Raw genomic sequence first — 27074 nt, forward strand, 5'->3', positions numbered from 1 at the left:
TTGTTATTTCCAAACACTTTTAATGACTTTTGATGACTAAAGATAGACAAATTGTTCATCACAGTACAAAAAGGGTACAAAACGTTAAATTACAGGGCTTAAAAATTAAAGGTTTTGAAAAAGATAGGCGGCCATTATCAACCTCTTTTATACTGTACATTTATATCATGTTGTTTCAGAAACAAGGGGCAGTGGTGCCCTGCTGTGCAGATTACCAGGGATCAACGTCAGAAGTACTTGTAGCTACAACATTTATGAGTCAGTAGAATGGATAGGAAAACAAACATTTCTGCCACTAAATTGCAAACACCACTCCTAAGCGAAGAACATGTTCTGGAATAAACGTTGCTGTGTTTGTGATTTCCTATTTTATGTAAAAGACAGGCTACCCTTATCGCTGTTCCATTTTGACTTTGGGGGGCTTGAGAAAACTCCGTTTCTTTTCTTTCTTGGTCTTTTTATTGGCCTGGAAGTTCCTCCAGCTGTCCACGCGACCATCTCTGCTCTCCTGTGGCGAAAGATGCAGAGGTATTAGCACAAAAACACAGAGGACCACGACCGACCGATCTTTATCACATAGACACAAAAAGCCAGGGTAACACGCGGTGTCTCTGGGGAGGTGGAATGGGTGACGTTTCGGGCCGAGACCTTTCTTCAGACTTAAAAGTCACAGGAAATGGAAACGAGAGATATAGACGGTGATGGCGTGAGATAGAGAACAATGAATGAAAGATATGCAAAAAAAGTAACGTTAATAAAGAAAACAGGCTGTTCTTTGGGTGAAAACGAGAAGCTAGTATGACTTGGATGGGGGAGTCAGTCTGAAGAAGTGGTTTCGGCCCGAAACGTTGCCTATTTCCTTCGCTCCATAGATGCTGCTGCACCCGCTGAGTTTCTCCAGCATTTTTGTGTACCTTGGATGGGGGAGGGATGGAGAGAGAGGGAATGCCAGGGTTACTTGAAGTTAAGAGAAATCAATAATCAATATCTTTATCACGTTATCAGTTACATTCCTCCTGAAATATTTTACTGTGTGTATGCCTCGTTGTCAACTTCCCCCCAGCCAACAATGAACCATTCTGCATTTCCTCGATCACCATCTGCCATGATCTGTGCTTTTCACACCTTACCCTTCCATATCTCCAGTCTCCCTCTCCCCTGACTCTCAGTCTGAAGGGTCTCGATCTAAAACGGCTTCTCTCCTGAGACACTCCGGCATTTTGTGTCTATCTTCGGTGTAAACCAGCCTCTGCGGTTCCTTTCTACAACGTTAACTATTTTGCATTCAAAATAAAAGCTACTGCTTCGTCTGCAGAACGCTCAGATGCTCTGAAAGGCAGCGGTCACATTGATGGGTGGCAAGGATAGAAGTGACATGCACTCATCACCATCTCAGTCAGTGTTCTATCTTTGTAAAGATCCAGTGGCATCTACCCTGCCCCTGCAATCTATGCCATAAATGGCACCGGAGGTATCTGACAAGGACAGACACTAAGCAGCATTTATTCTGTGAAAAGCAAGCATACTTCTGGGAGAGGAGTTCGAATACAGCTCCGATTGAAAGCATTACTCTTGAAGGCTGTTCTCAGAGCAGCACCATCTGCATTTTATCTGTAATACACCATGTTGGGGATACTTTTGAAACATAATATATTTTTGTTGTTACTCACAGCAGATCAGCCGCCTACAGTAATTTACCAATTTTGAAACAGAAACGCCCTCAAATACTGAACAGAGATGGGGGCGGGGGTGGAGCGGGTGGAGTAGAGGAGACAGTGCAAGATTTAAAGACAGATACACAGTGAAGGACACCCAAATCTGAGCTGCTCTGGTGCTTACTATCAAAGATCCTATAGCGGAGCAAGATAGATCACTCCTGCTAAGTGCAATGGGCTGACGTGTAGTACGCAACGGAGCGGTACGTGGGCCTTTTTTTCATCCATTTCAGTAACCGGACCGGACCCGACCCGACCCGCAGTGTAATCAACGTTGCGGGGGAACAGTTTGTATTAATAAATTAAAATTCTGAAAATGAGGAGAAGATTTTTACCAAATAACTTTTATTTTTACGAGGATGTTTCCGTAACCGGCTTCCGTCTCCGCACTAGTATCTTTGCTCCGCTACGGGATCTTTGGTGCGGAGACGGAAGCCGGTTACGGAAATGGGGCCGAAAATTACCCATGAATCTGCCCATGACCGTACTACGTCTTTATCGTCGAGTGATCTATCTTGCTCGCTATAGGATCTTTGCTTACTACAGTGATTCAGTCAGATTAGCGCACATGGAATGAGGGAGCCCCAAACTATTTTAAAGACTCAAAACACGCAGACAGGCGCGCATTTGGAATTCTCTGCCTCAGAGGGCGGTGGAGGCAGGTTCTCTGGATGCTTTCAAGAGAGAGCTAGATAGGGCTCTTAAAAATAGCGGTCAGGGGATATGGGGTGAAGGCAGGAACGGGGTACTGATTGGGGATGATCAGCCATGATCACATTGAATGGCGGTGCTGGCTCGAAGGGCCGAATGGCCTCCTCCTGCACCTATTGTCTGTGGCCCTGGTTCTGGACTCCCCCAACATCGGGAACATGTTTCCTGCCTCTAGCGTGTCCAAGCCCTTAACAATCTTATATGTTTCATCTTATATACGTTATATAATTTAGACTTATATATAATCTTATATACTTTAGACTTTAGAGATACAGTGTGGAAACATGCCCTACGGCCCACTGAGTCTGTGCCGACCGGTGATCACCCCGTACACCAGCATTATTCTATACACTAGAGGCAATTTACAATTTTAACAAAGCCAATTAACGTACGAAGCTGTATGTCATTGGAGTGTGGGAGGAAACTGGAGCACCTGGAGAAAGGAGAAGGTACAAACTCCATACAGACAGTACCCGCAGTCAGGATCGAACCGGGGTCTCTGGGTAAGGCAACAACTCTACCATTGCATTACTTTGCCATCCCTATATAATTCTTGCTGGAGATTCGATCACTTCTAACTTCTCAAAGTGTTTCCAACCCCAATGAGATGACGAATATCATGCCAGTCAAAGATAAACACAAAATGCTGGAGCAACTCAGCAGGTCAGGCAGCATCTCTGGAGAAAATGGATAGGTGACATGTTGGGTCGAGATCCTTCTTCGGTGTGTGTCGGGTCAGGACACTTCCAGAGCTCCTGGTGTGGAAGGAGTGGATGTGAAAGTAGGATAACTTAGATATGGTGTGAGCGGGTGATCGATGGTCGGCGTGGACTTGGTGGGCCAAAGGGCCTGGCTCCAAGCTGTGCCTCTCAACTAAACCAAAGTAAGGAAGGAGATGACAAATATAGAACAATTTCCCATTTGCCCTCTTGATGAGCTCAACACCAAGAGGAAGTCTGTTGGGGAGGGGTAGAGTCTTGTGGCGAGGAAGAGGATCGAGAAACCGTGAGTCATTTAGCAAGGTTACTTTTTTTAGAAAAGGTTTTGGAGAAGCAAAGCATCTCCACAGCAACTTCTGTGTTCTCATGTTCCGCGTGGCAATCCCCAGAAGTTATGTAAGAATATCATTGTCCTATCTGGGACACATGACAATAAAACTCTCTTGCCTATTGACTATTGTCCATGACTTCCACACACACATAACAGAGGGGCTCAAACTGTTGGCAGAAAAATACAGACCAATAAAATGTGTTCAAAGCGAATGGCATGTTGGAATTTATAACAAGAGGAATCGAATATAGGAGCAAAGAGGTCCTTCTGCAGTTGTACAGGGCCCTAGTGAGACCACACCTGGAGTATTGCGTGCAGTTTTGGTCCCCTAATTTGAGGAAAGACATTCTTGCTATTGCTATAAACTATGCAGCGTAGGTTAATTCCCGGGATGGCATGACTGTCATATGCTGAGAGAATGGAGCGGCTGGGCTTGTACACTCTGGAGTTTAGAAGGGTGAGAGGGGATCTCATTGAAGCATATAAGGTTGTTAAGGGTTTGGACACGCTAGAGGCAGGAAACATGTTCCCGATGTTGGGGGGGGGGTCCAGAACCACGGGCCACAGTTTAAGAATAAGGGGTAAGCCATTTAGAACGGAGACGAGGAAACACTTTTTCTCGATCTTCGAGCCAGCACTGCCATTTATAGAAACATAGAAAATAGTTGCAGGAGTAGGCCATTCGGCCCTTCGAGCCTGCACCGCCATTCAATGTGATCATGGCTGATCATCCCTAATCAGTATCCTGTACCTGCCTTCTCCCCATATCCCCTGACTCCGCTATCTTTCAGAGCCCTATCTAGCTCTCTCTTGAGAGTATCCAGATGAACCCACCTCCACCGCCCTCTGAGGCAGAGAATTCCACACACTCACAATTCTCTGTGAGAAAAAGTGTTTCCTCGTCTCCGTTCTAAATGGCTTAATCCTTATTCTTAAACTGTGGCCCCTGGTTCTGGACTGGAATGTGGAGCAGAACAACAGACAGCCAACCATGTCATCTCTGGGTACCCGCTCTACCACCCACCAAATGGTGCTCGGTCAGAGCCTGGCAGACATTGACGCAGAGACAACAACCCGGCTGCTCAACACCCAGCTTGAGATCTAACTATTCCTTTGTTTTTTTGTGTTTCTTTCACAAGAAGAAGAGGGCACATCCTCCACCCTGCTTGCTGACATCCTTAGATTTGCTCACCATGCAAATGAAATGAAATTGTCTTTAAAATTCATCCAGAAGGAAATTTACATACAAATTTGGAACTTGCAACCCACTGGGCATTTTAATTATAGTCTGCTTCTTTATAATTTAGCATCTAATTTTCTATCTGAAATAGATCAATTTTAAGGCCATTTCAAGACATTAAATTAATATATTTTTTTAACATAATTTACTGGACCTCAATGTCGAGTTAGTTAATAAACTAAATTGCCTTTTCAAAAGCCATTCTCAGTAAGAGAAGGACCATAACAACTATTTATTGTTGCATAAACCTTTCCATGAGATATAGACAGGGAATTGTTAGGGTTTTACAAACCTCGAAATTTTTCTGCCACTCTTTATCACGTTTGACTTTCTCTTCCTGTTCGATTTCTTCTTCTCTTTGTCGTTTCCTGGATGATAAAATAGATGCAATGAATGAAAATTAATTCAACATACTGTTTGCCTGTTGCTGGATAACATCAAATGGATTTCAGTCCTCGATCTATTACAACACAGACACACAGTTATGTGTAGGAAAGAATTGCAGATGCTGGTTTAATCCGTAGACACAAAATGCTGGAGTAACTCAGCGGGACAGGCAGCATCTCCGGAGAAATGGAATAGGTGACCCATAACGTCTATCACACACACAGAGTTATGATAATTTCCACATCCTCTCCCCACCTCTACACAATGGTCAGAAAGCACAAAGACAGACACAAAATACTGCAGTAACTCAGCGGGTCAGGCAGTATCAGAGATGTAGATAGAGATTGTAGTAGATCAGGGATAATGCCTGGCCCGCTGAGTTACTCCATCCAGCATATTGCGTCTATCAGTATCTGCAGTTCATTCCTACCCATGCACAAAATTGTATTTCCTTAATGAGGTGAGATAATGGCCAAAAACCCATTCAATTTCATTCCAGAGCTGGTCATTAACCACAGGAAAGAAAAAGGTAACAATTGGCGGTAGCAGGAGCGAGAATTGCAAAAGATATAAACGGCCACAGAAAGACTTATTTTAGCTTTAACAATTCTCTACGGGAACAGGATTGGCAATTTGAAGACATAAAAAACAAAACAAATCTGAATCAAGAAATGGCTCGGAAAAATAAAATAGCGTTTTCAAATGCATGCATCCATTCTAATGTCATTGTCATTAGCATAGCATTCCAGAACACAGGAGGCAGCACGGTGGCGTAGCGGTAGAGTTGCTGCCTTACAGCGCCAGAGACCCGGGTTCAATCCTGACTACAGGTGCTATCTGTACGAAGTTTACACGTTCTCCCTGTACCCACGTGGGCTTTCCCCGGGTGCTCCGGTTTCCAGTTTCATCCCACACTACAAAAATGTACAGGTTTGCAGGTTAATTGGCTTCGGTAAAAATTGTAAATTATCCCTGATGTGTAGGATAGTGCTAGTATACGGCACGGGCTCGGTGGGCCGAAGGGCCTGTTTCCGCACGGCATCTCTAAACTAAACATGAAAAGCACGAAAAATTGATATCCGGCAACACACCCACGTCTTAGAATCCGGTCTCTTTGACCTTGGCTTGATGCCTCTCGAGTAAGGGGGATACATTTTAAGAATTGAGGGTCTTGGCAGATCTGGGAATGATTAACTGATGGGCAAGAGGGACAAACTAAAGATGAAGCAGAGAGGGTTAGAAGGCTGGAAGAGGGTTCAAGCGGAACAGCAGTTTTACATTGGATGCTGCAGAACTCGATGCATCAAGTTCAGTGTTTAGTTTAGTTTAGAGATACAGCGTGGAAACAGGCCCTACGGCCCACCGAGTCTGCACCGACCAACAATCCCCACACATTAACACTATCCTGCACACACTAGGGACAATTTACACTTATACCAAGCCAATTAACCTACACACCTGCACGTCTTTGGAGTGTGGGAGGAAACCGAAGATCTTGGAGAAAACCCACGCAGGTCACGGGGAGAAGGTACAAACACCATACAGACAAGCACCTGTAGTCAGGATCGTACCCGGGTCTCTGGCGCTGTGAGGCAACAGCTCTACCGCAGCATGGGTGCATGGGTTGGAAGATATATTGGAAAATCAATGAAATACGAATAGTTTGAAGGAGCTCATTTTGAACTGAGAGTCAATTACACACTGCTCAGCATGTGCAGTCTATTTCCGAGATATGATGAACATTTTCAGCTTATTTGAGACAGACTGCTTAGGACAATAAGTTTCAAAGCAATTCCATACCTCTCATGCATGTCTTTGGCTTCACGTTCCTTCCTTTTAATTTCCAGCTCAGCAAACAACTTCATTGTTTGTTTGTGCACTGATTGCTTGAACTGGTAAGATTTAAAGAAAACAAAAAGATTGAATAGCGACAGCTTCAGATAGAACAGGCAGCTAGCGCTAAATTGACCGAGCTATTGTCAAAATGTTTAAGAAGGAACTGCAGATGCTGGAAAATCAAAGGTAGACAAAAATGCTGGAGAAACTCAGCGGGTGCGGCAGCATCTATGTAGCGAAGGGAATAGGCAACGTTTCGGGCCGAGACCCTTCTTCAGATTATTGTCAAACATGTTTTGCAAAGGAGGACACTCGGTCGTGAATTCCATCTGCTTATCAGGATCAATTCAAATCAGCAATTATATAATGTGGTATTTCAGTATATTTCAGTCGAGACCCTTCCTGAAACGTCACCCATTCCTTCTCTCCAGAGATACTGCCTGTCCCGCTGAGTTACACCAGCATTTCGAGTTCGACGCTGGTCGACGTGGACTGGGTGGGCCGCAGGGCCTGTTTCCGCGCTGTGTCTCGAAACTAAACTAAAAACGGAACTCTTTGATGCATGGAGTTTTTTTGCACAAATCTTACAGCTCCACGATAACATTGACCAGTCTCCCCAATGTCCACTTTAGCCTGATGGACATTGAAGGGCCAGGCGTGGTGGAGACACCCCTCAAACGAGGGGAGGATATCACCCCAGGGGAGCACGAGTCGCAAAGGTGCCTGGTATAAGACTCCTCGATTTTTGCAAAGAGCTTCACTTTCTTCGAAAGATAGGACACAAAAAGCTGGAATAACTCAGCGGGTCAGGCATTTTCAAGAGAGGGTTAGATTTAGCTGTTAGGGCTAAAGGAATTAAGGGATATGGGATAAAAGCAGGAACAGGGTACTGATTTTAGATGATCAGCCAAGATCATATTGAATGGCGGCGCTGGTTTGAAGGGCCGAATGGCCTACCCTGCATCTATTTTTCTATGTTTCTATCACTGGGAAAAATGTAAGCTATCCATTTTCTCCAGAGATGCTGCCTGATCAGCTGAGTTACTCCAGCATTTTGTGTCTATCTTTGGTATAAAACAGCATCTTCTGTTCCTTTTTATTATATTTTATTTTCTACCATACCAACCATTAACAATTATAAAAGCATTACCCACTGTCTGATTCTAATGAAAATTGGCTCATTTAATTTCTCTAAAGGGCCTGTCCCATTTAGGCGATTTTTTGGGTAACTGCCGGCGACTGCCATAGTCGTGGCAGGTCACCAAAGAAGCGACGACTGGACCCCCCCCCCCCCCCCCCAACGACATTGTCTAGACAATGTCTACGACAAGCTACAACAACCTACAACCTAGTCGACGTCAAGCTACGGCAAGCTACTGACAACCGATTCGTTTTGACGTCCACCTACGACCACACCTATGACAACCTACGACAACCGAAATCAAACTACGTCCACCTGCGACAAGGTACGACCCTGTCGACGACAACTGAAGACAATTGAAGACAATTCAGTCGTCGATTCCTGTCGCCAGTTGACATAGGTAGTCGCCAATGGGAATTCACCAAAGTCAGCACTGGTGACAACCTACGACACCTGGTGACAACCTACAACAGCACCTATGTCAGGAGAAGTCAAGCTACGCTCATTGGCATCAAGGCCACTGTTGCCGAAATTTTTTGAACATGTTGAAAATCCAGCGGCGACCAGAAAGACTCTTTGGGCATCCGAGGAGAAAAATAGTCTAAGTGGGACAGGCCCTTAACTCCCTAGCTCCCCTCCACCAAGTATTCCTGAACAACCCGCTCTGGTAGACCCTCCAATTGTTAATTAAAGCATCGTGCTGAGAGGTTTTAGTTTATTTTGAGGGGATAAGAGACCAATTTACACTTCTGTTCCCGAATTAAACACCCTCATTTTTTAAATAAATTAAAGAAAAACAATTTCTGGACAAGATGCATGAACATTGTCTTGCAGAAATAATTTTCAATATTTTATCCATGGGTCTTCATAACATTTTACTGCAATGTGTTTGATAGAATCGTATTGCATTTAATGTATCAAAGCTAAAATTCGTTTTAGAAATAGCACCTGATGAACGATTCCACAAAAAATAGATTTCTCACATACGAGGCTAGAAAATGGTTCTGTTTGAAGATAAATGGTTAGAAATAAGCAGTTGTAACCCTGGTATTGCTCACTTTGGCTAGCAGTGAAGCAGGCGATTACAGTGCAGCCTCTGTATACAGCTGCTAAATGTTCAATCTTTTCAAGTACCTAATTTCACACTTTATACGCCACCAGGGCTAAAAGTATTCACTCCATCACCCAAACCCCCAATTTAAATGCAAGGCGCATAATAACAATCTATAAAACTCAATCCTAATAATACTATTGACTGCCATAATTGATGTTTTTACCATTTCAGCATCATCTTCTTCCACAATAGCTTGCTTGCCTTCTTTCTTTAATGTCTTCCTTTTCTCTTTCATCTAAAATAAAAATAAATGCAAGGTAAAGGAAGATACGACAACAGGTCATTGACTCTGCACGACTTTCAATTCTATTTCACTGAACGTTTTAGCACATATACTAATTCGCAATCCAGTCAAAATAAAACTGGATTTGGATCAAGAAGGTCACAAACTATTCCTCTGGTGCTTGGGATAACCGAGAGAAATGAAACTGAAGGATTAGTTAATGGTGTTGGACGGAATCACAGATGCTGGTTTAAGGCACAAAAACCTTGAGCTCATTCTGTGAGTGCAGGGGAGCTATCTAGTGGCAAAACAAGGAACTGCTGACTCTAAATTTAAAGTGGTAAAGGTACAGAAATAACTGAAGTACTAGTCAGAGGTATTGAATTGAATTGAATTTATTTGTCATTCAGACCTTTCGGTCTGAACAAAATGTTGTTGCCATGCAGTCATACATATAATAAAAAAGACAGAAACACACAATAAACACAAATTTAACATCCACCACAGTGAGTTCACCAGGCACCTCCTCACTGTGATGGAAGGCAAAAGTCTTAAGTCTTTGTCTCTTCCCTCCTTGTTCTCCCTCTGCCCCGAGGCGATCCAGGCTTCGGATGTTGTGACCCCGCCGGGCGATGGTAAGTAATGTCAGTCCCACGGCTGAATCCAAGCTCCGCGAACGGGTGGTTCAAACTCCGAGGCCCGGGGTGGTCGAAGCTGCGGCCCTCCAGTCCAGCGGACGCAGCTGTTGTTGCTGTTTTCATTCGTTCTCTGATCTCACCAATAACTATACTTGCCCCCACCCGGGTTTTATGACCACTAACACCTCGTTAGCAAGCTACGGGAGGTTGGCAGGGTAGATTCTCAATGGTAGGGTCATCTGGCGGGAGAATCTAGAAACTGCGCAATCTCAGGACAAGAGGTCAGCCATTTTAGGACCACGTTGAGGAGACATTTCGCGAATCGGAAGGGTTGTAGACCTTGTACTACATCGGATCCGAGGGCTGAAGATATTCATTACTGTAGGTAGACAAAAATGCTGGAGAAACTCAGCGGGTGAGGCAGCATCTATGGAGCGAAGGAATAGGTGACGTTTCGGGACCCGAAACGTCACCTATTCCTTCGCTCCATAGATGCTGCCTCACCCGCTGAGTTTCTCCAGCATTTTTGTCTACCTTCGATTTTCCAGCATCTGCAGTTCTTTCTTAAACATATTCATTACTGTGATCAGTTGGTATCGGACCCACGCAAGGAATTACGGAAATATGGATATCACACAGAAAAAGTGAACTTCAGATTATAACTTGGGTGGGTATATAGAACCAGATTATAACTTGTAGGTGTCTATCTTCAAATCATGACTGAGCTGGTATCGCACTGTATTGCTGCACAGGATCAAGGCAACTTGTGGCTTAGTCCTCCTTATATGGTATGGTATGGTATGGTATGGTATGGTATGGTATGGTATGGTATGGACAAACCAGACTATGGCTAACTTAGTGTTACATAGAAACATAGAAAATAGGTGCAGGAGTAGACCACTTGGCCCTTCGAGCCTGCAACGCCATTCAATATGATCATGGCTGATCATCCAAAATCAGTGTTGGTTTATAGTTGGAAGAACCACCACTCTATTAACAGTCTGAACACCAGACTGGTTCCTGGGATGTCAGGACTTTCATATGAAGAAAGACTGGATAGACTCGGCTTGTACTCGCTGGAATTTAGAAGATTGAGGGAGGATCTCATAGAAACTTATTAAATTCTTATGGGGTTGGACAGGCTAGATGCAGGAAGATTGTTCCCGATGTTGGGGAAGTCCAGAACAAGGGGTCACAGTTTAAGGATAAGGGGGAAATCTTTTAGGATCGAGATGAGAAAAACATTTTTCACACAGAGAGTGGTGAATCTGTGGAATTCTCTGCCACAGAAGGTAGTTGAGGCCAATTCATTGGCTATATTTAAGAGGGAGTTAGATGTGACCCTTGTGGCTAAAGGGATCAGGGGGTATGGAGAGAAGGAAGTTAAGGATACTGAGTTGGATGATCAGCCATGATCATATTGAATGGCGGTGCAGGCTCGAAGGGCCGAATGGCCTACTCCTGCACCTATTTTCTATGTTTCTATGAAGAAGGGTCTCAGCCCAAAACAACACCCATTCCTTCTCTCCAGAGATGCTGCCTGTCCCGCTGAGTTACACCAGATTTTTATGTCTATCTTCACTCTAACATATCCCATACTCTCCCGATATCCACTTACTGGTCTTACATGAAAAATAGGATTTCTTCTTAACCTTAAATGATACTCCATTTCTCTTATCTGTTGTATTAACCAACTGTGATTAGAAAATGGTGTGCTAGTTTGACCCTGATGAAGTTTGCTGCTTTAGATTATATAAAAGATCGAGTTACAAAATTGATTAAATGGGAGGAGATAGTGTTTGTTTTTACTTCTCAAATATAAAGGTATAGAACTGCTACATCATAAAAGTCAACTCCAGTTAAACCTTTAATGAGATTAAACAGCAGAAGAACAAATATCAGGCATGAAAGTGACATTCAAATAACTTTTAAAATAATATTTGTAGAAAAGCTTCAAGTTGAAATGGTTATACATGACAGTAATAAGTTAATGGTTTGCATAGTCATCACGTTCATTCTAATGCGTAGGAAGGAACTGCAGATGCTGCTTTAAACCGAAGATAGCCACAAAAAGCTGGAGAAACTCAGCAGGACAGGCAGCATCTCTGGAGAGAAGGAATGGGTGATGTTACGGGTTTGAACAGACAATAATAGACAATGGGTGCAGGAGTAGGCCATTCGGCCCTTCAAGCCAGCGCCGCCATTCACTGTGATCATCCACATCAAGAAGGATCTCAACCCGAAATGTTACCCATTCCTTCTCTCCAGAGATGCTGCCTGTCCCGCTGAGTTACTCCAGCTTTCTATGTTCATTCTAATTATCCCTGCAGTGTACTCCGATTCTTTAAAACAAATTGAATTCGCACAAAGGGTGGTGGGTATATAGAACGAGCTGCCAGAGGAGGTAGTTGAGGCAGGGACTATTGTAACATTGAAGAAACCACAGATGATTGTGGTGTCTAGGACAGGAACATTTTCCTATACGATATTAGAATTAAGGCAATATTTTGAAATATCAAACTTAATAAATCCAACAAATGCTTGAAACAGTATTGATCCGTCTTACACACAATAGGGACAATTTACATTTATACCAAGCATATCAACCTACAAACCTGTACGTCTTTGGAGTGTGGGAGGAAACCGAAGATCTCGGAGAAAACCCATGTGGGTCACGGGGAGAACGTGCAAACTCCGTACAGACAGCACCCTTCGTGGGGATTGAACCCAGGTCTCCGGCATTGCAAGCAGTGTAAGACAGCAACTTTACCGCTGCACCACCGTGCCACCCTACACAATGTCTATACAAGTACATTACAGTTGCCAGCTTGACCTATATTATGCCAACATGGTCTACTAGGGGGGGGGGGCAAAGAACCATTTTGTCTGCGCTAAATAAGCACGATAATGCCCCAATGAGTGAATGTTCCTGCCTTCACCTTAAAGACTTAAATTGAGCTTAATGTACATTCCAAGCTGTAACATCCAGCTTTTTCTTCCCATATCACAGGGCTTGGGTGTTTTATCAAATGCTACTGACCATACATTTCAAACCTTAGCATGTGCATTATAAACCTGGGGTTTATATCAGCATTATAGTGCTACAACAAAAGCAAATGGGGACATGAGACATTTATGTTTGGGGGACACAATGGCAAAGAGTGCATAAAGAACAAATCCTTTTATCGTTAAATAAACTTTCAAAATCAAGAGGAACCTGCGACATCAACAAAAGTACCAATGGTATTCTCCATTCAGGGTTAAGCCGGCAGAGTCGATGCAAGCTTACATTGTGTTCTATCGTTTCCCTCGCTGCCTGTATCACATCAATGGCACGTTTCTTCTGATCTGGCTCCATTAGCATCTTATGAGCTTTGTCCACAGCTATGGAATGACAAAAGAGTCAGGATTTAATTTAAGAGTGTATACACCATGTTTGTGATCTGCACCTTGTGTTCAAAACACAAGACAGTTCTGGGTCTCCTTGAGAAAAGGCAAAATACGCGGATAGGGTGAAAAACAAGGACACAAAGTGCTGGAGTAACTCAGCGGGTCAGGCAGCGTCTCTTCAGAACATGGATAGATGACGTAGACACAAAATGCTGAGACAGACAGCATCTCTGGAGAAAAGGAACGGGTGACGTTTCGGGTCGAGATGCTGCCTGTCCTGGCTGAGTTGCTCCAGCATTTTGTCTACCTTCAATTTAAACCAGCATCCGCAGTTCGTCAGGCAATCTTCAGGCACCTAGGTTACTTTTTCCAACTTCTAGCTGAGGGGCAAGAAGGACAATTGTGCCCCGACTAGAACAGAAGCGTTATCTTTGAAGTCTTGAACAATTGAGTACTGCTCAAATCAAGATCACTCGAATATGCATAAACATGGAATCTTTCTGGTCATTTAACTGCAGGCCATCTTATCCAATTTAACCGTGACTCTGGCCTAACACCCGTCTGTGTCGGTTGCATGAGGGTTGTTGGACGGTCTGACCTATAAATATTCGGCACTAGAATCCTGAATTTAACCAAAATATTTTGATTCAACTGATCTACAAACCAAAAAGAATCCTTCGTCAAAACACATTTTAAAAAACGTTACATCATCTTAATATGTAACTCCTCAAATAAATGCAATGATATTCCACAAAGAAACTGCACTATTGTTGTCAATCTTCTTCCGATCGTGAATGGACACAAAAAGCTGGAGTAACTCAGCGGGTCAGACAGCATCTCTGGAGAAAAGGAATAGGTAACTCCTCTGGCCCGCTGAGTTACTCCGGCATTTTGTGTCTATCTTCGGTTTAAAACAGCATCTGCAGTTCCTTCCGACGCATTTCTGCCCATCGTGATTGTGTTTCCTTACCTTCAAAAGCCTTCTGTGCTCGTTCTGGGTCATCTTGATTTTTGTCTGGATGGACCAGGATTGAGAGCTGGAATGATGAAGAAGATTCCTTGTGATACGTGCATTATTAAAAATATTGCAACTATAGAAACACGCAAAAAAAAAAATCACCAGAACTGCACACACGGCCAGAGAATACACAATTCAATTTGTGAAATACTTTATTCTTTTTTTTTTTAAATAAATGCTTGTACTTTTTTCCCCTTTCTATTCTTCACCTTTCAAGTCTTTCAATTTTCCAATTCCCAAAGCAATTTTGATTTGCTTATCAAAAACTTAAATATGTTAAAAAACCTCCTCATGCTTCTTTCGCCCCAAGATGAAAACACAAGATTTGTTTTCCTTTCCCCGCTCCAACCATTGTAAAACTGAGAGGATTCCAAATCACTTCCCGCATCAATTATATGAAGGATGCCAAATAAACCTTGGCTCAGGTCTGCTTAGAAACGTGGCAGAACTGGTTGTAGGAAACATGGACACTGTGAGCCAGGGTCTTGCCAATGACCTGAAGATAAGACACAAAAAGCTGGAGTAACTCAGCGGGCCAGGCAGCATCTCTGGAGAGAAGGAATGGGTGATGTTTCGAGTAGAGACCCTTCTTCTCTCATTCCTTCCCTCCAGAGATGCTGCCTGTACCGCTGAGTTACCCCAGGATCTTGTGTCCAACTTTGGTTTAAACCCAGCATCCGCAGTTCCTTCCAACACATCTTGCCATGACCCTATATGCCAAGCTTTATTTAAACAATACACTTATTTGTATGCCAATTATTTCTTGTCATTCAAATAAATGCCAATATTCAGGTATTTGAATACAATGGCATTAAAAAGCAACAACTCCCAATTGATGAAGCCAAAAACAAAAGCAAGAAAGCTAGTGTTAAATACCATCGAGATACCCATTAGACATCAGGAGTACTACAAGCAGGCTGGGAGGCACTACTTCAGAAAGATACATTGATAGCTGGACTTCAAGAATTAAATTATAGAATTACATAAATCTCTGATTGAACTCCCCTAAATTTACATAAGCACGTTGGGATTTGACAGTACTGAGCGAAAAATTGAAGGAAGCTATTAAAGGTAAATGGGCCAATTTTAGGTTGGAACAGATGGGTGTGGGGTCTAGGACAGGAACATTTTAAAGCCTACAACTTTTGGGAATGAAGCCAGGAAACGCTTCCGTGTGAATAAAGTGGTAGACATTTGTTGAAAAGTAGCGAAAACCTAATTAATAAATCTAAATCTACCTGAATTAAAGAGATTTAAAGAAAAATGGGGAAATGGAATCCAGTCACTAATCAATCATGATCTCATTCATTGGCAGATCTAGTTCAAGGGCTAACATTCTTGCACCTGTTCCTAAATATGCAACAATTCTATCTTCACTGTGACAAGAGCCTAAAGCATTGCACATAAATGCTAACCTATGCACAGACCAGGAGGTGAATTGTTAACCCACGGACAGATCCTGACAGATAGACAGCATCGAATGGCAAGACCAGAAAGCCCCACACAAGGTGTACGGTTTTGTACCGAAGTCCCTGAATTTTTTAATATGGTGCTACAGGAGTTCATAAGTGTGTTCAGACTCAGAAGGCTTAAGATATAGATCATCATGGATTATAAGTGATAGGAGCAGAATTAGGCCATTCGGCCCATCAAGACTACTCCGCCATTCAGTCATGGCTGATCTATTTCTCCCTCCTATCCCCATTCTACTGCCTTCTCCCTGTAATCTCTGACACCCGTACTAATCAAGTACTGGCTGAGAGGAAAATCAGCCCGAGTGCTTGCTACTGATTGCTGGATATACACATGGATGCTGGGTGAAGGTAGCCTGACGATACTCACTGTCTAGGCTCACAGCTGAAGAATGGCCACTTGGGTGAGATGCCGGAAACAGAGTACAGACAACCATACCCCAGCATGAGTCAGCACCTTGAGGAGGGGAGAAAATATGGGAGAAAAAGGTGTAGATTTTCATAGGCTGGTAAAGGAAATGCTCTGTCTCGTGCATGATATGGCCCCAGTGAATTAAAATAAAAAGCATTGCCAACTGTTTTAACATGAGTAAAATTAATAAAAATTGTAGAAAATGTCAAAGTAGTATTGTTTCTTACAACTAAGAGCAACAATCAACATTAGTAATGTCAATTCCTGTTAAGTGAATAACTGGTTTTCCCACAGGTGAAACAATAGTAATGCCCTGTCTTGGAACAGAACTTCTGTACATTTTCACTGTTGGATCCTTGTCTGACCAATTTGCTCCTCAAGGTGTTGACTCATACTGGTTCCAGAGGCAGCGGCAGTCCTCATGTACCATACCCATTGAAGCTGGTCTTCATCTGCAAGCCTTGACACCAGTAGAGGTAGACACAGAGTGCTGTAGTAACTCAGCGGGTCGGTCAGCATCACTGAAGATAAAGGATAGGTGACATTTCAGGCCAGGATGCTTCTTCAGACTGAGGGGGTGAAGAGCTGGAGGCGAGAGAAGACCAGGACTACGCAAGGCTAGCCACAAATGGCCGCAGGCAGGCAGGGTGGTGCCTTGTGGGCCCATTGTCAGCTTGGGAAGGCCAGCCTCTATATGTCCTGGTCTTCTCTCACCTGCAGGTCTTCACCCCCAACCCCCCCCCCCCCCCCCCCCCCCCACCCCCACAGGTCTCATCACCCCCTCGTTTCAGTCTGAAGAATGGTCACAAACCGAAATGTCACCCATCCTTTTTCTCCAGAATTACTGCCTGACCCGCTGAGTTACTCCAGTACTTTGTGTCTATCTTTGGTATAAGCCAGCATCTGCAGTTCTTTGTTTCTACAACTTGGCATCCACAGGCTGTTCTACCTGGTAATCATTCGAGTTAAATCTTGAATACAGTTCATATCCCAAACATGCCCTTTCTGGATGGCGTGCTGAAACCCCAGTTGCCGCCTACACCCATGGGTCTGCCTTTACCAAAAGGGCCCCAGGGCTCGGAGGTGGTGCAGGGAAAAGCTTTTCATGTAATTTCCTTTAAATTGCCACAACCTGGTTTGGTACGAAATGTTGAAATAAATTACATGCGACATATTATATCTGGGCTCTAACCATGGTAAAATGCCATCGCATTTCATCAGAAAAAGTATTCACTTAACAAGAATTTTCAACCAAAACAGAATTTAGTTAATAAAACATTATGGATGTAAATAAGAAAATGTTTTGGAATTTTCAGTTTTTTGTTCACTCACTTAAATGGAGTCGACTGTACCTAAGATCAGTTGCTATCTTAGCCTGTAGCATGGCAAACAGAGATGTTTCTACCTGTCTGAACCTCTTTTTCAGCTCTTCATCTGTTGCTTCGGGATCTACCTGCAATACCTGTGGGAACAAAAAATGTGTTAATTAAACTCTATACTGCATTAAACATTCAGAGATTAAACTTTAGAAATACAGCGCAGAAACATGCACTTCGTCCCACCGTGTCCACGCCAACCAGCGATCCCCTTACTACCCTAAACACGAGGGACAATTTACAATTTTACCAAAGTAAATTAACCTCCAAACCCACACGTCTTTGGAGTGTGGGAGGAAACCGGAGCACCCGGAGAAAATCCAAGCGGGGAGCACGTACAACTTCTGTACAGACAGCACCCATAGTCAGGATCAAACTCGGGTCTCTGGCGCTGTAGGGCATCTGGTCTACAGCTGCACCACTGTGCCACTCCTATAAACAGTTATAGCGCTAAAGTGAGAGGGGGACATTTTAAGGAGATGTGCGGAGGCCAGGTATTTTTATTTTACATGCACGCAAAGTGTGATGGATGCCTGAATGTTGAAAGGATGCGAGGGGTCTGCAAAGGGACAGCAGACAAATAAATAACGGGGCAAGATAGTGAGCGATTTTCATAATACTGGGAAGTTGTACAGAGCCCTAGTGAGACCACACCTGGAGTATTGTGTGCAGTTTTGGTCCCCTAACTTGAGGAAGGACATTCTTGCTATTGAGGTAGTGCAGCATAAGTTTACAAGGTTAATTCCCGGGATGGCGGGACCGTCATATGCTGAGAGAATGGAGCAGCTGGGCTTGTACACTCTGGAGTTTAGAAGGATGAGAGGGCATCTCATTGAAACATATAAGATTGTTAAGGGCTTGGACACGCTAGAGGCAGGAAACATGTTCGTGATGTTGGGGGAGGCCAGAACCAATGGCCACAGTTTACGAATAAGGAGTAAGCCATTTAGAACGGAGACAAGGAAACACTTTTTCTCACAGAGAGTTGTGAGTCTGTGGAATTCTATGTCTCAGAGGGCGGTGGAGGCAGGTTCTCTGGATGTTTTCAAGAGATAGCTAGATAGGGCTCTTAAAAATAGCGGAGTCAGGGGATATGGGGAGAAGACAGGGGTGCTGATTGGGGATGATCACCCATGATCACATTGAATGACGATGCTAGCTCGAAGGGCCGAATGGCCTACTCCTGCACCTATTGTCTATTGTGATACATTATTTAATTTAGAGAAGGCAGGATATTTTTCCAATTATTGAGTGTTTATATAAGAGCAGCAAGCAATTGGAAGGACAAATGGAGGATCAGCTTTTACCGCGAGGGGAGAGAGTACAAGTAGCTTTGTTGCAATTATAAAGGACATTGATGTGCCATGTGTTTTACTGTGCAGCATTTTCATTTCCAACTCTTAACGAAGGATTTGGTTGACTTGGTGTGGGTGCACAACTTTTCATCAGACTGATGAGAAGGGTATTTCTGCGAAAACCATGTCAGACATGTCTAAAATTCCTAAACAACTAGACAGGGTAGATGTTTCTCATCTGAGAAGCTAGAACCTGGGTTAACGTTTATATGTCCCAGATGTGGAAATTCAAAACAAAGATCAATGGGTTTTGAACATTACATAATCAAGAGATATGATAAATAGAATTGAAGTAAAGGATAAGATATGGTCATGGTTAACAATAGAGCATGCCCAACTGCTTAAATAGCAAGGATCAGATGATACCAAGTATTAAGGGAGAATGCATGTCAGAAATTGCAAAGCAAAACTTGGAACAACTTCTATAGAAAACTTTGGAGTAGGTGAATGGTAGTTGATGGGAGATTCTGGTTCAGGTGGGTAGGGCCTGGCGTGATGGGTCATTGCAAGAAAGTAAACTGGAGGGCGATAGGGGGACGGGGGAACGGGGGGCTGTAAAGAGTTATTCAGTCAGAGGATGAGAAGAGGCTGGCTTAACATGAGACAGAGCCCAAAAGGCAGGAAAGGGATCTTAGGCAAATGAGCATAGAACTAAGAGATCGCAGGACCAAAGGTTTGTTTCCCTCTCCCCTGACTCTAGTGTGAAGAAGGGTCTCAACCCAAAATGTCACCCATTCCTTCCCTCCAGAGATGCTGCCTGTCCCGCTGAGTTACTCCAACATTTTGCGTCTATCTCCGGTTTAAACCAGCATCTGCAGTTCCTCCTGCACCATAGGCTTGATTGCGGGCAACTTGAGAAGAACGAGGATCGATTTTCCTTTCAGGATGTCAGTACTCAGGTATTTGTCAAATGTCTAAACACATCTACAATGACTTACTTCAAATGGGTTTAGGTTGATATACGTGGATCCAGGTCTTGTAAGCCTTTCAATTTGTTGTTTTGGTGTGAGAACGGAGTCCCTCTTTTCAATTTGCTTCACCTGCAAAAACAAAACCCTGTTTATACCAAGGCTGTTTCAGTGAATTATTTAATTAAAATGTTTAAAATACAGCATTGTGATGTTTGGTAGATGCAGTACATTTTTGCAAGGTAAACTAAAACATATGAAAGTAAGAAGCGTAAAAGATTCTGCATACCGCAAAACAAAATAAAGTGTAATTAGCCAGAATATCACAGGACTAAAGCAACAATTTTCTTGTAACAGAGTAACATTCACAGGAGAAAACGATTACATTCATTGTTGGACCTGGCTTCCAGATTTGGGACACCAAGAACCACAAGGTTTAAAAAAAAATTGTTTCCTTTCTCATTATTCGGAAAACCAGTTATTAACTAAGGCTTCCAACTATAGACAACCTTCACATTACAACTAATTCGGTAACTGAAATTCACCCTTTTTCCCAAGTTCGCAAATCTGAACACCATGTGCTGAAGTATCTGACTAAACTTACATTAAACCCTGAATTTTTTTTAAACCCTGAATAATAACCATTATTCAGAATAATTAAAATATATAAACAAGACAAGAAACGTGCAAACACTGAGAATATCATCCTCAGTATTTATATATTCATTAACATTATATTCAGTCATGTTCACCACATCTATCCTCATACCAACCACTCATGTGCCCCCCCCCCCCCCCCTCGGTTGATACCCCTTCTCTTGTTTGAAGGGTGTCTCCAACAGACCCTGACCCCCAAAGCCCTGAATGCATCTAGAGTTTGGAAAAATACAGGCTAGTCTCTGTAAAGATAGCAAGGAATAATCAACAATAAATCTACTCACCTATGAACCACACATTTCCCCATCACTTGATTCAATTTGCCTTTCCCCTAATGGTTCCCATGAGAGTCTTACTAAATTATCAGATTCCAACAATAACAGCCTTTGTGTCACCATTTACCACCCTCCAACTTCTGTCTCCACTTTCACCCCAACTGGCTCCATCTACCATTTTTTCCCCCTTTCTTTGTCTGTTTGCTTCCACCTATCACCCAGCTGCCCATCTCCCAATTCCAGCCCTGCCCCCCTACCTGGTACAAGCCTCCTGTCACCGCTCACCCCTCCCATCACCCACTGCCCACAGTGTGCGGCTCAGTGGCGCAGTAGCAGAGTTGTTCTCTTATAGTGCCAGATACCTGGGGTCAATCCTGACTACGGGTGCTGTCTCTATGGAGTTTGTACGTTCTCCCTGTGACTGCGTGCTCCGGTTTCCTCCCACACTCCAAAGACGTACAGGTTCCAAAGTTAATTGGCTCCGGTAAAGTTGTAAAACTGTACCTGGGGTGTGGGATAGCACAGTGATCGGTGCGGACTCAGCGAGACGAAGGGCCTGTTTCTGTGCTGCAACTCTAAAGTTTAAAGTAAAGTCTCACCCCTCGCCCTCTCCTCAAGAGTCAAGAGAGAGTCATGAGTGTTTTATTGTCATATGTCCCAGAGAGGACAATGAAGTTCTTACTTCTATATGCTGACAATCTTTCCTTTCCATTCTCAGTCCTGATGTAGGGTTTCAACCCAAAATGTTGACAATTCCCTCCCCCCCCCCCCCCCCCCACCAGACAGATGCAGCTCAATCCACTGAATTCCTCCAGTACATCTTTTGTTGCCAGCATCAGCATCATTCCAGCATCAGCAGTCTCTTGTGTCTCCAACCATTAACTACTGATGGATCACATATCAATTTTAGTCGATTCCCATTAATCCGACACAATCTATTATGCCTTGCGCATATCAGATTATCAAATTTACTGCATAGATTATCAGCAATGTCTAGTGGTACTGTTTTATGGATGCAAAAGTGGGATAGCATAGAACCAGTGTGAACAGGTAACCGATGAACGGCATGGACATGGTGGGCAGAAAGGCCTGTTTGAACACTGGTAGACAAAAGTGCTGGAGAAACTCAGCGGGTGCAGCAGCATCTATGGAGCCAAGGAAATAGGCAACGTTTCGGACCGAAACCCTTAAGGGTTTCGGCCCGAAACATTGCCTATTTCCTTAAGGGTTTCGGCCCGAAATGTTGCCTATTTCCTTCGCTCCATGGATGCTGTTGCACCCGCTGAGTTTCTCCAGCACTTTTGTCTACCTTCAATTTTCCAGCATCTGCAGTTCCTTCGTAAACAAACTGTTTGCACACTGTATCTCTAAACTAAACTAGCCCGCACAAATAGCAATCCAGTCTGCTGAGACCAGAGCAGATATTTATTGACAGGTGGAGCTCTCGGATAACCTCTGGAGTCGTCCACGAGTTGAGATCATGATACATTACTTGATTTCATTTGGCAAAACAAAATGCTTGGCCTCTTTTGAGGCCAAGATTATGGATTTAAATCCAAATGACACAATCTCACAGCAAGGCTGTCAAAGGCCCTTTTCTAAATCAACTTGATAAATAAATTTAATTCAATGGGAAATGCATTAAACAGCGTAATATTTTGTTTTAAGGTAAGCATTCAATATTATCCATCACCCTACTGCGCTGCCAGCTGAAGTCTTCAATAAATCCTTTGCTGCATCGGTTTCATGTTATGCCATTTAACAAGCCTGTACTTTGCTTAAATAATTATCCCCCTGGATACATGAACAAGATCTGATGCCTTCCCCATATCTCATCAACTATGTCTCCCACACAATGTCAGTAATGGCCTTTTACACTGCTACACTTAAGTATGGGTTGCAGTTGCTGATATATAAGCTCTTGTTGCATCAATGTAAATCTGAAATAGGATGACTGCGTTACACTCATATAACACACTCCACAACTTTAAGATATCCAAGTGAAATTCTTGGCCAAAGAGGAATGCAATAATCAATGCTAATGGGTCCTGATGTAGAGTCTTTGGCCCAAAATGTTAAATGACTATTTTGCTGATGCTGCCTCCCTCACTGAGTGCTTCCAACATTTTGTTTGCTTCTATAATCATTGCTGAAACGTAGGAAATTAACCTTATCCCACGTAGCAAGCCCTCATAAAAGCAACGTTATTCAGAGCTAAATAACCTGCGCTGGTGATATTGATAGTGGAACAAATATTAGTCAGACCATGAGTGATGACTCCCCAACATAACTCTATACATTGCTGCAACAAGTCCACAGCAGATGGCATCTCCCGGGCCCTACACACATCATTGGAAATCAAGTATACCTGTGGCAGGGTACTGTTCATTGACTTCATCTCAGTCCCCTACTCAGTACACTCACGAATTGTGGCCTAATTCTGCTCCAACTGCTTACAAGTTCCACACCAACAGGTTCGGGGCAGCGACTATCCTTCAACTATCGTGATCTTGAACAAAACCAAACAACCCTAATCCCAACCTTGACACAGGAACAATTTGGAACCCACTGTGCTCTAATGTGGACTTGGTCTTGTTCTAATTGTCTTTTCCACCAATGTCATATTTGCAGTTATTTTTTACCACTAGCAGAATTTTATGTGATTTATATTTAATTTATGTTTTTTTAAAGCTGAGTCTATGAGTCTACGATGCTGCAGCAAGATTTTGATTATATCTGTACCTCAGTGTACTTGTGCATACGGCAATAAACCTGACATGAGGTTTGCATAGGACACCACTGGAGTAGGCCAGATTTTGAAGAAAGGTGAGATGGAGTGCAGGAGAGTGCTTAGTAACACGGTGTCAGGATAATGCCACCTGTCCCTCAATGTCAGCAAAACAAAGAAGCTCGTCATCGACTTCAGGAAGCAGGATGAAGTACATGCCCCAGACAGTATCAATGTGGAAGATAAGACACAAAATGCTGGAGTAACTCAGCTGGGTAGGCAGCATCTCTGGAGAGAAGGAACGGGTGACGTTTCGGGTCGAGACCCTTCTTCAGAAGAAGGGTCTCGACTCGAAACATCACCTATTCCTTCCCTCCAGAGATGCTGCCTGTCCTGCTGAGTTACTCCAGCTTTTTGTGTCTATCTTCAGTTTAAACCAGTATCTAGTTCCTTCCTGCACTGTATATAATGTGGAGATGGTCGGGGGCTTCAGAAGCCTAGGTGTAGGGATCACCTACATTTAGTCCTGGTCCATCCCCATTGATGCTGTGGCCAAAAAAGCACAACGCCTCTCATTCCTCAGAAGACAAAGGAAATTTGGCACATCTCCAATTGCTCTTAGCAATTTCTACAGATGCACCACAGAAACCTAATCAGGATGCATGAGGATAGACACAAAATGCTGGAGTAACTCAGCAGGTGAGGCAGCATCTATGGAGAGGAATGGGCGACGTTTCTGGTCGAGACCCTTCTTCAGACGTTTCGACCCGAAACATCATCTATTTCTTCTCTCCAGAGATGCTGCCTCACTCGCTGAGTTACTCCAGCATTTTGTGTCAACCTTCGATTTTACCAGCATCTGCAGTCCTTTCTTGTACATAATCAGGATGCATCACAGCTTGGTTTAGCAGCTGCTTTGTCCAAGATTGCAAGAAATTGCAGAGTTGTGTATGAGGCTGACTACCTAATACAAACCAGTCTACCCCCATCATCAACTCTATCTACATTTCACATCACCTCGGGAAAGTAACCAGCCTAATCAAGGATCACTCACATTGTCATTCCCTTTTCTCCCCTCTCATGCTTAGCAGAAATTACAAAAGCACATACCACCAGGGCATTTTTCCTGCTGTTATCAGACTGTTGAACGGACCTCTAATGATAACATGCATAAGGTATGTCATCACAATTCCCCCACCTCCCTCTCTCACTCCCCTCCAATTTACCTTGTTGCAGACCTGGAGCTTTTTCTTACTTCACTCTCCCTGTAGCTGTAGCTCTATATACTGCACTCTGTTGTCCCCATGTATGGTTTTCATTGTGCTCATGTATGGATGGGTTTTTTAAGACAATGAACTTCAGATATTGGTTTACAAAAAGAGACAGAAAGTGCTGGAGTAACTCAGCAGGTCAGGCAGCATCTCTGGAGAATATGGATAGGTGATGTTTCAAGTCAGTCTGAAGCAAGGTCCAACTGGAAATGTCACATATTCATGTTCTCCAGAGATGTTGTCAATATCATTCCATCGACTCTTTTACATCTACCCTAGAGGTAATTTGAGACTTTACATATCTCCCAAAGTCACTTTTCCCTTCTATAATATTTCATCAGAACTGCACACACAAAAAAACCTAAAATACATTTATCCATCATTTATTTTCTCTCCAGGTGTATCTGGTCAAAGATCCAGAGGAGTCATTGAGTTATACAGCATTGAATCAGACCAAAGATAGACACACTGTGCTGGGGTAACTCAGCATGTCAGTCAGGCAGAAAAAAAGATGTGTGACATTTCGGGTCGGGACCCTTCTTCAGACTTAAGATGCTGGAATTTGTATCCCATTTAGTGGCCAAGTCATCAGATGGTGGGGAGCGGGTGTTGCTGCTCTAAACTTACCAGACGCTGATCGGGGAGGGGGTCTGCACCCCCCCCCAAAACCAATCACAAGTCGGGGTCCACTGCCGCTGACCAATAAAGGATCGGGGAGCTACTTTTACACACCTATCACAGCGCGGGGAACTGCTCCCACCAACCAAAGGCAGGTTGGTGTCGTATCTGCCCACCAATCAGGTGTTGGGGTGCAGCTCTCACCCACCAATGAGATATCGGGGGTGCCGCCTTCGCTGACCAACCGGGGATTTGGGGGGCAGCTCCTGTCCAGCAATGAGACATAGGGGGGGTCACTTCCCACATCCTTATCAGGTATCAGGGTGTAGGATCGGGCTGTCCAATAAGATACGATCAGCCATGATCACAACGATTGGCGGTGATGGCTCGAAGGGCCGAATGGCCTCCTCCTCCTGCACCTATTTTCTATGTTTCTAATGTACGCGGGGGGGGGGGGGGGGGTTCAATGTCTGGTGGGGCAGACACACTGACTAATGAAGGATCCGGGGGGGGGGGGGGGACAGCTCCTACCTACCAATCGGGGAGGGGAGGGTGCCCACGGGGACCGGGTACGGGCCGAGCGCTCCCACGCGTCTTCCCACCGCAGGACCCGGCCAAACAAAACCCAACCCAACCCGGGCACGGCACAGCCTACCCGAGCCCAGCCCAGCCCCAGCCCAGCCCGGCCCGGCTAAACCTAGCCAAACCAAACCAAGCCCCAGCCTGACCCCCAACCCGGCCTAGCCGAACCCAACCCAACCCCGCCCCGCCGGGCCCAGTACTAGCTCAGCCCGACCCGACCCGACCAAACCCGCGCCCAGCAAAAGCCCAGCTCAGCTCAGCTCAGTTCAGCTCTGCCGCCCGCACGCTGCCGTCCCGCCGGGCGCTGCATTTACCTCAGTGAGGAAGACCTTGAAGGCCTCCTCGCCAATGCGGTCCGTGCCGGGCGAGGAGCCGCCCGTCGCCGCGCCGCTTTGCGCCGCCATCTTGCCTCCCTGCACCACGTGACCCTCCGACCCCTGACCCCGCGGCGGCTGACGTATGATGCGGCGGCGGGAAGGGGGGGTGTGGCTCAGACCCTTCGGCCCACACGGTCGCTGCCAGCTCTCAAGAGTCAAGTCAGGTGTTCTATTGTCATGTGTCCCAGATAGAACAGTGACATTCTTACTTGCTGCAACACAACAGGATATGTGATCACAATAAATAATATAACAAAATGTAATCATAATAATTAATATAATAAAATCTCAGAATAAAAGAACAAACAATAACAGTGCAATAATAATAATAATAATAATAATAATAATAATAATAATAATAATAGTCTATTGTAGTTCATAGCTTATGAGGTTGTAGTGTCTAATAGCCTGATGGCTGTAGGGAAGAAGCTGTTCCTGAACCTGGACGTTACAGTTCTCAGGCTCCTGTGCCTTCTTCCCGATGGCAATGGTGAAATGAGTGTGTGGCCAGGATGGTGTGGGTCTTTGATGATGTTGGCTGCCTTTTTGAGGTCGCATATCTGGAGAAAATGAATGGGTG

At 44.1% G+C, this 27074-nt stretch overlaps 1 protein-coding gene across 1 annotated transcript; it reads right to left on the reverse strand.

The window, feature by feature from the left end:
• dnajc8 (DnaJ heat shock protein family (Hsp40) member C8) lies at positions 1-26549 on the reverse strand. Its single transcript, XM_033044901.1, has 9 exons — positions 26432-26549; positions 20017-20118; positions 17753-17809; positions 14416-14482; positions 13345-13439; positions 9358-9429; positions 6904-6995; positions 5009-5084; positions 1-508 (listed from the first exon to the last, which is right to left on the reverse strand). The coding sequence occupies exons 1-9, from the start codon at positions 26519-26521 to the stop codon at positions 392-394; spliced, it is 768 nt and encodes a 255-aa protein (XP_032900792.1). The 5' UTR covers positions 26522-26549; the 3' UTR covers positions 1-391.
• Between the last annotated feature and the right edge of the window lie 525 nt (positions 26550-27074).

Source organism: Amblyraja radiata, chromosome 27 (assembly GCF_010909765.2).
Source record: "Amblyraja radiata isolate CabotCenter1 chromosome 27, sAmbRad1.1.pri, whole genome shotgun sequence".
Taxonomy (NCBI): Eukaryota; Metazoa; Chordata; class Chondrichthyes; order Rajiformes; family Rajidae; genus Amblyraja; species Amblyraja radiata.

Coding starts and splice junctions, on each gene's coding strand:
- dnajc8 (XM_033044901.1), bottom strand. CDS start 26,521: ATGGCGGCGCAAAGCGGCGCGGCGACGGGCGGCTCCTCGCCCGGCACG. Junction 20,119..26,431: donor TCAAGGTCTTCCTCACTGAG/GTAAATGCAGCG, acceptor TTGTTTTTGCAG/GTGAAGCAAATTGAAAAGAG. Junction 6,996..9,357: donor AAGAAGATGATGCTGAAATG/GTAAAAACATCA, acceptor AAATCTTACCAG/TTCAAGCAATCAGTGCACAA.